We start from the raw sequence: 12,264 nt of genomic DNA, 5'->3' as shown, positions 1-12,264 counted from the left end.
AAGTTCCAGCTATCTTTTACAAGTATGGATTAATACTTCAAATGGGAGGCCATTTGCTTGCATCTGCATATACTGCTGTGCATCAATACATGTGCTCACAGAAACACATATTGTTGTGGGGCAATTGGCTGGGAGGCCTTATGGTATGTCTTTCTCCAAGGTTAGGGTACACTCAAAGGAAATATTCACAAAAACCCGTCCTGTGATTCTAGTCTAAAGACGTGGGGCAGAATCCTGTTTGGGATTTATACTGGTGTAAATGCCATTACACCAATAGTTTCACTCCCTTTGGAGTGTTACAAATGGGAGCATCCTATCCAGGGTTGTTCAAGCTCTATGACACCTCCATAAACCACAACGTGAGCTTAGCAGCCCCACTTAAGAGATTTCATAAATGCAGTCCTTACTAGGGGTTGGAGAGTCAGATTGATTCTTGAACAATGGGATTGTGCATGGCCATGCTGCCCACTGTATAAATAGCCACCCAACAAGATCCAGCATTGCAGCAGGGCTATGCTGGCAGAAATTTGTGCAATGCAACCATTAAATGGGAACCTGACCTTTATAGTGATGTTGGTTCTTCTGTTGGGAAAGAAGGTATGTGAAAAGAAAGGGAACAAGATACAGCCCACATGCAACATGACAAAAACAGCCTTGTTTGTTTCGTGCCATCACTGTGCATGAAGCTTTGAAGTGTACTGGAAATGTGAGAGGGGTTCAGTAACTACTGGTCGGTCTCATGAGGTCCATAGGCAGCATGTGGTTGACCCCTGTTCTGGCTATCCCTATGTCCCTCGTATACATGAATGAATGAATGTTAATTCACATTTTGATTTCAACACAACCAATTGTATTCATTTATTTACTTCAAGGATTTGTATCCCGCCTTTCACCCACAATGGGATTCAAGGCAGGTTTGCACTTCCTTTGCACTCACAAAACTGACCTGGTCATGCTCCTTTGCTCTGTGCACCACATTAATAAAGGGATTTCAATGATCCATTTTTCTTGGTGGCGTGTGTGTGTGTGTGTGTGTGTGTGTGTGTGTGTTTGGGGCACTAGCGTCCCATCAGGTGAGGTTTGTTTATTTTGTTAAATATTGGCCGCAAGATTAATGAATTTCCTACCGTCTGGGCAAAGCAGCGTCTTTAGTTAAAAGAAAATAGGCTCTTTCTTTAAAGAGGTTACAAGCAGCCCATTATTCCTCAGAGGCTCTCTCTCAGTTTTTCAATGTCTGGCAGCTCTACAACAAAACACTTTAAAAAGTCAAAGGGACACAGCTGCTAACAAACAGAGGAAAATTCCTGCCAAGGGCAAGAGTAATTCCATGACAAACTACTTTTCGAGTTTCACCTACAGAATGGTATTTTTTAGAGGTGGCTATGGGATAACAGCCTTTTCTGCAGAGAATGCACTATTTCTACACATGTTCTTCATATTCATTTTCTACAGTGGCCCCTTGGCATCCGCTGGGGTTTCGTACCAAGGCTCCCCTTGGACAGCAAAATCTGTGGATCCCCAAATCCCATTAAAACAATTGTGAAACGAAGTCCCTTATATAAAGTTGCAAAATCAAGGTTTGTTTTTGGGAACATATATATAAACATATTTTCGATCCGTGGATGGTGGAATCCATGAATAATGAATATGTGGATCTGGAAGCCTGAGTGTATTGTACTTTATTTATTTTCGATGCAGAAAAAGCTGCTTCCTGTGCTGAAAATGCCGTCTTCGGCATAAAAAAATACCGAATGCAAAATTTTCACAGAATAAGTCTCAGATTGCAAATATTCTTCAAAAACTGCAGTTTTCAAAAAATTTCTCATAGTAGGAAAAAAATTGCTAAAATTAATCATCCCTCAAGAAAAAGATTTGGGGAAAAATACATCCCTACAATGTGAGCAAAGAACACTATCAAAACACAATGTCCAAGATCCTAACAGCTTGCCGCCACTACAGCTGGGCTGAATATAGTATCAGTGATACAGAACAAGAGAAGGGGGGGGGCTTGTCTTCCAGATGTTTTGGGTCTTAAATCTATCCTCCCCGCCTTGCACGGCCACTACTATGGAATTGTGAAAGCTGATGTCCCAAACATCTGGGAGTTAATGTTCCCTCACTTCTTCCTACTTGAATTCTGGAGCCGCACCGGAAAATCCCATATTGTGGCCATTCTGACCAAGCCCGCGTCTTTTGTCAAAGTTAAACAAGTACAGTACAAAACTTTAGCCACCACATATAACTAAGGTAAAAGAGCCCACAACCTCTTAGCAAAACTGAATGACATTTGCTAACATCGATCCTTTCCTTCTGTTCACGGGGGGCAAATAGTGGAGCTTTGGAAAACTCTCAGTCTGAGTTTTCATGAGTTTCTTCTACACAGCCTGCCTTCATTTTCTTACCATCCTTGTCTTGTATTATTTTTTTCAAAGCCTGTTTTTGCTCATTGATTTGCACAAAATGGTGTAATTTACACAATATTTCTTGTGGACTAAGGCCTATTTTAGCCTCCAGTTGTTCTGATGGGGAGGAAAGACAAGGAAAAGGGATTTCCACACAATTTCTCAGAGGTAACTCATAGGTTTCCTATTGTGCCAAGGCACAAGGTTCAGGGTACATTTTCTCATAACATGTCTCGGGTTCAGTTGCAGGCACTACTTTGAGAGCATTGAAACCAAAGAAATACATTTCCATCCTATTGTGATCTACTGACCATTGTTCTTCTCAATGACTCTTCTAAAGACATGTAGCCATGATAATACTGATTTTATCCCACATCCCCCTGAGAGCATAGGATGTAGGGTCGTATACATATATCTTCATGAAGAAATAAACAGGTCACACATAAACCAAATATGTGGGAACCGCAAATCTGAAGAGGACCTAAAAACCAACATCAAAAGCACAATGTTTCAAATTCCATATTTGAGAGACCGTGCCAGCAAAGGACTTGAGCAAAACTAAATCCCCCCCTGTTTCCCTGGAGAAGGGAGATAAGATCATCCAAGGACATCCAACCAAGAACATTGATCTTCTAAATCATCACATATATCATTTTTTGGGTGGGTATTTCAGGCTATGTGGCTATGTTCTAGAAGAGTTTATTCCTGACGTTTCACCAGCATCTGTGGCTGACATCTTCAGAAGAAACGTCGGGAATAAACTCTTCTAGAACATGGCCGCATAGCCCGAAAAACCCACCAAAAACTATGGATGCCGGCCATGAAAGCCTTCGATTTCTCATCACATATGTCCTTTGAAGGGCAGATCTCTTGTAGCCATATGAAGATGTAACAGCATGGGATCCAGTTGGAACCAGTGGAACATTGAGTTCACTCAACTAGCACACGCCCAAGAGCTCTTGAAACAGTCTCTCTTACTTCTTCCCCGAAGTTGCTGCTTCTAGTAAACCCCGGAAGAGATTAGACTAACTCAGACCAAACACTAGATCAGGGTTTGGCATTACAATGCCAGGACAATGAGTCACAGGCTTGAACACTTGTCTTCCTTTTTCGTGCATGTGAAGGATATGATATAGATGCTCTAACAATTTGCTGACACCTTTTTATCCAACTGTGGTTTATATAAGTCATAAGTAAAGTTAAAAAAACCCTCCAAGGTATCCTACCTAGTCATTTAATATTGATCCAGGTTCGATACCGTGTACAAACCACAGTTCCCCACATTCAAATGAAACTGCAAACTGTGGCTTGTCAGAAAGGGCCCAAAGAGACAGGCCAAAATAAAGCTGCTTTGGGTCACTTTGGAGACATGCTGTTTAAATGACACATGCATCTTAAGAGACCAGAAGCTGCGCCAAAGCTGCGTACCAGTCCTTAGTACAGGAGCATGGGTTTGGCATGACGTCCGGCTTCTTAGGACGCATGCAGCATTTAAACAACATACTTCCAAAGTGACTCAAAGCAGTTTTATTTTGGTCTGTCTGTTCGGGCCCAAAGTATCACCAGAAGATTTAAATATCTTCCACTAGGTTAAAGGAGAGGTGGTACAGGTCCAGTAGGATGAATTTAGCACAATTTTTGTCACCACCCCTAAACTCTTGTTCCCTCCTTTTCTCCCTTCCTTTCTCCACCCGTTATCTTACCAATGCCAGTTCTGGAAAGGAAAAGTCCTCATACCTTTTCTCTTTTTGTGCAGTGGTTCTCTCTGTGCAATTGCAGAGAAGGAAGGAGCTGGCAGGGCAAAGGCTTCTTCTTCTTCCCCAATAACAGCTGCATGGTGCTGGGATGCAAATCTACTCCCCAACCACTGAGTGGACACCAGGCGCACATGGGTGCTATTCAGTTGTTGTTGCCCAGTGGGGAAAAAGGAGGATTTATTTGCTTGTGGGGGGCGCTGCATAAATATTCTGGACGAACTTTATGCTACACCAGTGTCAAACAGGACCTTGGTCTGAGACCTCGGCTTAGTTTCAGCCAACTTCCAATATCCATACAAGCAAAAAGGTGCACTGACCTGTAGCATTCAAGCTTTCCAAGTGAATGACTGATGGAGACTTAAGTCCCTTTTATGCTACACAATTGCAGCACTGCAATTCCACTTTAATCGCCATGACTGCATCCTATGGAATGATGGGATTTGCAGTTTAGGGAGGGGTATTTAGAGTTCCCAGAAAAAGAGATCTAGTGCTGTGCCAAACTACAAGTCCCAGAATTCCATGGGATGAAACCATAGCAGTCAAATTGCAATCAAAGTGCAATAATGGTACAGTGTGAAAGGTCTTCTGGCAATCTTTAAACCTTGCACAGATTCCTGTGCCTTTTTGATTGCCGTCAAAAAACGATTTGGGAATTTCTTTTCTGGCCAACACAGCTGGTCCTATATTTTCCCACCAACTGAAAAATCATATGTATTTTTGTGCTCACAGTTCCAATAAAGAAAGGTCTTGGTAAACACAAACAAGCAGGAACTTAAGAAAATCCCACTATCACGTTTTCTGATCACTGCAAAAACAAGCAAAGCAGACCATCTCATCCTATTCACGGTACAGATTACATCAATACCTTCATCAGCTTCCAAGTTCATGACTGAATTTCAGCTAGAGCATGCTTGCCCTATTTTCAGCACTATTCATGAAATGTGTGAAGCTGTAATGGTAGAAGAAAGGATAGCTTCTGAACTATCTGAAACTGCATCTTTTTGTAAGAGACCCATCTGTCAGATCCATCCCTGACATAAACCAGAGTGTAGTGAAGCCTCAGCAGCAGAAATGAGGTGCCGAGAATGGGCAGACACATGTGCATTTGTTGCCCAAAACTATAATGCCATTCTTGTTTGGATTCACAAAACAACTAACCAAAATATATATTTCCAAAGTACTGTATTGATTTTATCAATTTACAATAAAGAAAATGAATGTGCCTTATGTAAAGATCCAATATCTACCTTGCTGTAGGCAGCATGGATGGAGATAGCAAGGGCATGGAAGACCTAAAAGTATGTAATTGTATAAATATTTTAACTATTTGCTGTCTGATTCTTTGAAACTTCTGTAGTATACGTCTGGGTCTGTGGTCACAATAACCAACACTGACATTGCAATTTTATTCTCAGGCAGGTTAAAATAATAGAATCATAGAGCTGGATGATACCCCAAGGGCCATCCAATTCAACTCCATTTTGCCATGCAGGAATCCTGGTGCATTCCTGCATGGCAGAATGGAGTTGAATTGAGTGGCCCTTGGGATATCATCCAGCTCAGTGTTTCTACCATCAAAGCCTTTGGGGTATCATCCACCTATGATTCTACCATCAAAACCCTCCTGACAGATGATCATCCAGCCTCTGTTTAAAAATATTCAGTGAAGGAAAGTCCAACACACTCCAAGGCAGCACATTCCATTTTCAAACAGCTCTTACCACCAAGACGTTCTTCCTAATCTTTAGGTGAAAGAATTTCCTGACGGTATGAGCTGTCCAACTCATTGAAGACCTAATGAAATACAGTAAATGGAACTTACATAAGCAGTGACTAAGTCCCATTCGTTTCAATCAATCTACTGTAGTTTGGTTTACAACTCGATTTAGCCCCATGGTAGCATGCTGGAGGTTCTCCTCTTTGAGGTGGAACTGCCTTCAGGGATGCTAAAGTCACTCCATATTTTAGTTCCTCTCAGGGATTTATAATAATAATGATAAAATTTTATTTGTAGCCCGCCTTTCCAACGATCAAGGCGGGTAACAGCATATAAAAATTTAACAATATACAATCCATAAAATATATGATAAACATTAATCAGTAAAAACATCAACAACTGCTACATACACTAACATCTCCAGCTAGCACAATAGTGCAATAGAGATTTGCTTGAGATCAGGAACCCTGGCCTCCATGATCCATTCTGATCTGTATTTAGTAGCCTCACTCAAGAAAGAATGAAGGAACAATGCAAGGAAGAATGACGCCAAGGCATCATCTTCCTGGGGAGATGGATGAATCCACATCATATGTGTAAAAAGCAAAAGGGACTCTCAACTCTATGGGAAAACATCAAAATCTTTGCTGCTCTGGCTACTGCTCCACTGTAAAAGATGTCTGCTGATGGTGAGATCCTCTTGGTTCAAGAGTTGGATTTGAATGGATCCATCCAAGCAAGGAACATTTCATGCAGCTGGAGCATGGGAAGACATTACTCATCCCAGATACTCCTGGCAGTCCTCATCCCATGCTATACTCATTTTCAGAAAACCTCATCAAGTTAAGTCTCCTTACCTATCATGGCCCTTGAGTTTTGGGGGGCCTTACAAAATCCATCCAACCCCCGCCAACCTTTCGTTGCTGGGAGTTCAGTCCAATCCTTCTTTCCACAAGATACAAAGTAATCGGCTTTTTGGCTTGCTATGAGCCACCAGCCTCAATTCATGCTCCTGAAACCAAGATAAGAATTTTGGTAGTCTTCTCATCAGAGTGGCTAGACTTACAAATTAATTGCTAACCACTTGGTAGTTAATGAAAGGATCCCCAAATGAAAAAGCTGACCACCATACCATATGATATCCTTAACAGAAGCAAAGTTAAAACTGTCATCTCAATTGAGTTATGCCTTAAGATGAGCTGGGTAACATCGCTCCACCTTGAGAACATTCCTCTTGCTTTTTAAATGGTGCCATCATGAAGCTCTTGCAAAGCTTATAACGTCTCATCTTAACACTTGATTAACCAGCCCAGCAACAAGCAACCTGTGCATCCACAACTCTGATACCAAAATGGAGTGATGGCAGAGAATAACACTTGAAAGAGCAAGTCCCAATACCTTCTTCTTTCTTATTATCTCTCTCTCTGAGATGAATGCCCCCAAATCGTTATTTTCAAACTAGCAAATCACAAAAGCATCATCCATAACCTATTCTCCCAGCCCTTTAAGATGGCAATGCTTTCTAAGTCAGTATACAAATACTGTATAGCAGTAGCCAGCCTTCATTGGAAGGGTACCACTAAAAGCTAAATAGGAGACAATGTAAATTGAACAGTAGACAGACCTCTGTGAATAAGAGTTGCTCCAAATACAGTCCCTTGCATGGAGGACCAGGCAAAAGCATAGCACTCAGAGGCAGGTGGAAGATGTAACCTTAGGTCTACACCAAAGCTAGGCCTAATGAACCATCTTCTCCTGCCCAGAAGTGTCACAAACTTCTCCTGACTTTGAAATCCATGCACCCAGATACGTAATCCCATTCTCATGTAGTCCTTCAGCTCAGTTCTTGCACCAATATCACCAATGGAAACTTATGGTTGGACTCCTCACCCAAGGATTGCCTTGACTTCAAAGCCATGCCCTTAACAAAGGAGTGAAGCAGTTATTGTTTTGCATCATGTATAGAAAACAATGATATACAGAAACTAAGTTTATAGCTGCAGCAGAGCAACAATCCAGTGGCAAATTATTGTTATTTTTAATAAAAGTGATAGTAGTAACACTAGTATCTATCTCAGATTGTGGCTCTGTGAAAAGCCAAGCAGCCCTTCTAAATAAAGTACAACTGCGGTGTGCATATTCACCAGGTTGTCTTTTTTATTAACGCTACTTGGTCTTTCTTAGGAAGATTTCCAGCAGATAGCCATAGCGAAGTTCAATAACCAGGAGAGGAAGAGAGGCGAGATCTTATTTCAGATTATCGCTAGAGTTACTGCCGTTCCTTTGTCGCTCGCTTGCACACCGCTGATCCGCGGCCTCTTACATTTCTGCTAGACAAATACATTGGGTTGTCAAAAATGGGCTTGGGTCATGATGACTCTATTTGAGCCTATGACAAGAAGCAGAGATACCAAGGCCTCAAAACCCCTACATAGAGCCCCTACCCACCATATGCACCACACGATCCCTCCCGCTCTTCCCTCCCCTCGCATCTTTATTTACGGAGTTAGTATGTGTTTGCATACGGAGCACTGGAAGGAGGAGGGAGTGAGGCGATAATGCAGGGGAGGAAGTGGGGAGAACAAGCATTAAAACTCTGAAGAAGGAGTGGCAACGTTCTGGAGACGGCCGTAGAGTCATATGAGATGTCCGAGGCGCGAGGTCTCACTGAGCGTGCAATGGCGGGCGAAACTTACACACAGATGTCTTCTGGTTCGTGTCCTTACTTGGCATCAGTTTCACTCCCCTGGACTTCATTTCCATTTGTTTTTTAACTGGAAAGGGAATGCAAAAGAATAGAGTTCAGACAAAAGAAAGAAATGGAAAAGGCATCTGGAAGGAAACCCTTTTATCTATTCAAGTCAAGTCAAGTCAAGTTTATGGCTTATGGCCAATGGCCTTTGCATAAAACAAGACTATTCTGGTCTCACGTTTTGACATTCTAACATGTTCTACATAGGTCATTCGATGAAAAACAACTGGCTGAGAAAACTTACATCGAGAAGATGGAGTTTAATCTGACACTCACAAAATAAAAGGTTAAAAAGTGATTAAACTATTAAGTAAAGCTTCATCTGTCTGCGGAAAAAGAGTAGGGAGGGTGTCAGATTAAACTCTTGGGAAGGGAGTTCCAGAGTTTGAAGCCATTGAGAAGGCCCTCTCCTGTTTCCCCTATACAGATAAAATGGCCCAGGAAGACCCCCAAAACATGGTGAGAATGTCCTCCATGTTCTCTAGAGGGCATTTTTTTGGGAAACATTACTTTTTTGGTCTTGAAGGGTGTGATGTAGTTTCCTGGCCTTCCACCGCTGACTACCCAGCTTGGCATCTATCTGCCCACTCCTCTATCAGTTTTGCCTTCAGCTGGCATTTTCTGTCTCCGGTTAATTTTGAAGCATAAACTTCATGCCTTTCTTTTAAAAAGCAGCATGAGGAATTGACTCTACACCCCTTAAGTCCCCTGACACATGAGGAATGGCTTCTTGGAAACTTATCTTTTCAAGCACTTTACACCCAAACGCTCAGCCTATTATGTCTGGAAAAATGGTTTCTCGCAGGCTCGCCGGATTAGGAGCCCCTGACATTTGCTTTAATCAGGGAGGAAATTATAACATTAATCTTTCCTTGGCTATTTTTTTTGCAAAACGGCACGATTCAAGCAGGTGTATTTTTTTAAATAGCCAAGCGGCACACATGACTTTGATTTCCCTTTTAAAAAAAATACTTGGCAACAACCAAGTGATGGGGCAAGGGCTCAATGGAAAAATTACCGCTAACCAGCTTTACATAAGAAATTGGAAAGATGATTCATAAAGTTCGTAACCTGAAATCCGCTACTGAATAATGTTACGGTGGGAGAATGCAATCATAATTAACGCAAAAGATGGTTTGTCACTAATAGGGATATGCCAAATCTTCAGGACTGATTTCATTATTATGTTTCTCCAAATCCCACCTGCCTTCTGTCTATCATTTATTCTCATCGGATTGTGAGGCTGTCTTTTTAATTCCTGTATGCATTTGTCTACAATGTGTACAGTTATTAATGCATTATCTCTACCGTATGCATGTCCTCATTAACTGAAGCATGCTTGTGTTTTTAAATTGTATGCATTTTAGCACATTTTCTTTTCATAGTGTTCATGTGATTTCTCTGAAACGTACTGCAAGTCTTGCAAATGAGCAAATGCTGAAGGAAAGGGGTATTTTGTCTTGCAATAAGTCTCCGACAGTGTGAAATGTGTCCTTTGGGTGAGCATCTCAAACCCCACAAAATCCTTTTCCAGCCCTCATTCCAAAGGCAAAAAGGAAACCACATACATAATGGAGTTGCTCTATCAAAACAAATCAAGTACATTGCTGACTCCAATATCAGTTTCATATCCACTCATTGTGAGCTGGTTTAGTTTGTATGGAAGCCATCTACTTGGTGGGCCCTATTCCCAACTAAGGGTGCATCTACACGGTAGAAATAATGCAGTTTGATGCCACTTTAACTGCTATAGATTCCCTCCTAAGGAATCCTTCTGTAGTATTGTGAAGCACTGTCATGCTTTGGCAGGGAAGGCTCAAGACCTACAACAGTTAAAGTGGTATCAAACTACATTACATCTACAGTATAGAGCAGTGGTTCACAAACCTTGATCCTCCAGATGTTTTGGACATCACCTCCCAGAATTCCAATGTTGGCCAAGCTAGTTGGGACTCCTGGTAGTTGAAGTCCAAAAACACCCGGAGGACCAAAGGTTAGGAAGCATTGATGTAGATGCACCCAATGTAGAGGAAGAAAAGGAATGATGAAATTGGGGAAAGAATTGCAAATATCCTCTTTGTTAAATCAGAATTGGGGGGACTTGGGATGCCAGGCTGAACAAGATGGAAGACTGAAAGTACCTTGGTATTGTGCGCTGAAGCCCTTTTGCCTGTGGTTGCCATCCGACATAAAGTGAAGACGAAGCCAATTTTTGCTGCTGATCACAGGGGCGGGAAGGTTTGTTCCTGTAAACCTGCAAAACCAAAAAGAACAGGGCCATATATACATATTTTAAGTACTTTTTTTTTTGAAGACATCACATTGTGTACCACACAGATTCAGAGCAAAGTGATTTCTGTGGCTCTTCGCCTTCCCTCAGTTGAGTTGGCCCTTCTACAACCACATGAAAAATAAGCTGAAATATACTTGCAGCCACTTCTCCTGCAGAGTTCAATTTGTATAGCTATTACCTGCATTCTTAGTCAAAGGCTAACTGAAAGGTGGACAACTGTTGTGAGGATGGGGGACAATGCTGGCCTCACAGTAGACCATAGTGGGCCACATCTCCTAGGAAAACATGATTTTGATCCTCTAATGCTCTGACAGCAAGGATGTCGGGCATTTTCACCATGTTTTGGGTCTGCTGGACGGTGTGTCCACACTGCAGAATCACTGCAGTTTGAAACTGCTTCAACCACCGTGGCTTCACCCTACACCTTCTACTCTTTTTTGTGCTATAACTTTGCAGTGTGGACATACCGGGCTGTTTTAGGTCCACAAGAGGCCCAACAAGGAGTGACTTGGACATCAAGTTCGGTGTCACTTCTTGTCGAAAGAGAAAGGCCTCACCATGGCATAGGATATTGGGCTGCACGCGTGCATGATGGATACCATATCATGGGCTAAATAAATGCAACTGCTCCTTTCACAGTCCGGTTCAGATAATGTTGAGAGTAGCAGACAGGAATGTGATATACACTTGCAATGTTTCCTTTCCTCAATGAGAATTGGTGACCTGACACACTTGAGACACATGGTGAAAGGGGAAACCCCTCATTTCTTCCACATTTCAGACCTTTTTGTGAAAAATATGTACAACTCCTACAATCCCACCCCCACACACAACCCTCCTTACCCACGGATTTTGTATCCACAGATTCCAGCATCCACAGTTTGAAATATATATATATTGAAAGAAGTATAAATTCGAAATAGCAAACTTTGATTTTCCATTTTATTTAAGGGAATCATTTTGCTTATGACATTATTTTTAATGGGACTTACACATCCAATGATTTTGTTATCCATGGGGGGGGGGGGTTCCTGGAACCAAATTCCAGTGGATAACAACTACCCACTGTACATATATACACATACAGTGTGCCCGCGTCATACGCGGATGCACTATACGCGGCTTTCAGCCTATGCTGAAGGCCACGAGGGAGCGCACGGGACGCAAGGGGCAGTGCATCCGATTTAGATTAATGGGGTGTGCGCCCATGGTGCATGCACGCCACTACGCCACCGCCGCATGCATGAGCCCCATTACTTTCAATGGGGTTCGAGCATACACATTTTTTTATCCGGGGGGGGGGGGCGGAACAGATCCCCGCGTAAAAAAGGGTGCACTGTACT

At 42.2% G+C, this 12,264-nt stretch overlaps 1 protein-coding gene across 1 annotated transcript in view; it reads right to left on the bottom strand.

Annotated features, from left to right (window-relative positions):
* CSMD2 (CUB and Sushi multiple domains 2) overlaps window positions 1-12,264 on the bottom strand; it is a 456,222-nt gene that overhangs the window by 194,834 nt on the left and 249,124 nt on the right. The window contains exons 6-7 of the mRNA XM_042440873.1: window positions 10,770-10,882; window positions 8,573-8,650 (exon numbers count right to left, since the gene is read on the bottom strand). Coding sequence (XP_042296807.1) covers window positions 8,573-8,650; window positions 10,770-10,882 — 191 coding nt within the window. The remainder of the gene's footprint in view (window positions 1-8,572; window positions 8,651-10,769; window positions 10,883-12,264) is intronic.

The sequence above is a fragment of the Sceloporus undulatus genome, chromosome 9, assembly GCF_019175285.1.
Source record: "Sceloporus undulatus isolate JIND9_A2432 ecotype Alabama chromosome 9, SceUnd_v1.1, whole genome shotgun sequence".
Taxonomy (NCBI): domain Eukaryota; kingdom Metazoa; phylum Chordata; class Lepidosauria; order Squamata; family Phrynosomatidae; genus Sceloporus; species Sceloporus undulatus.
This window is presented reverse-complemented; position numbering and strand designations above follow the sequence as displayed.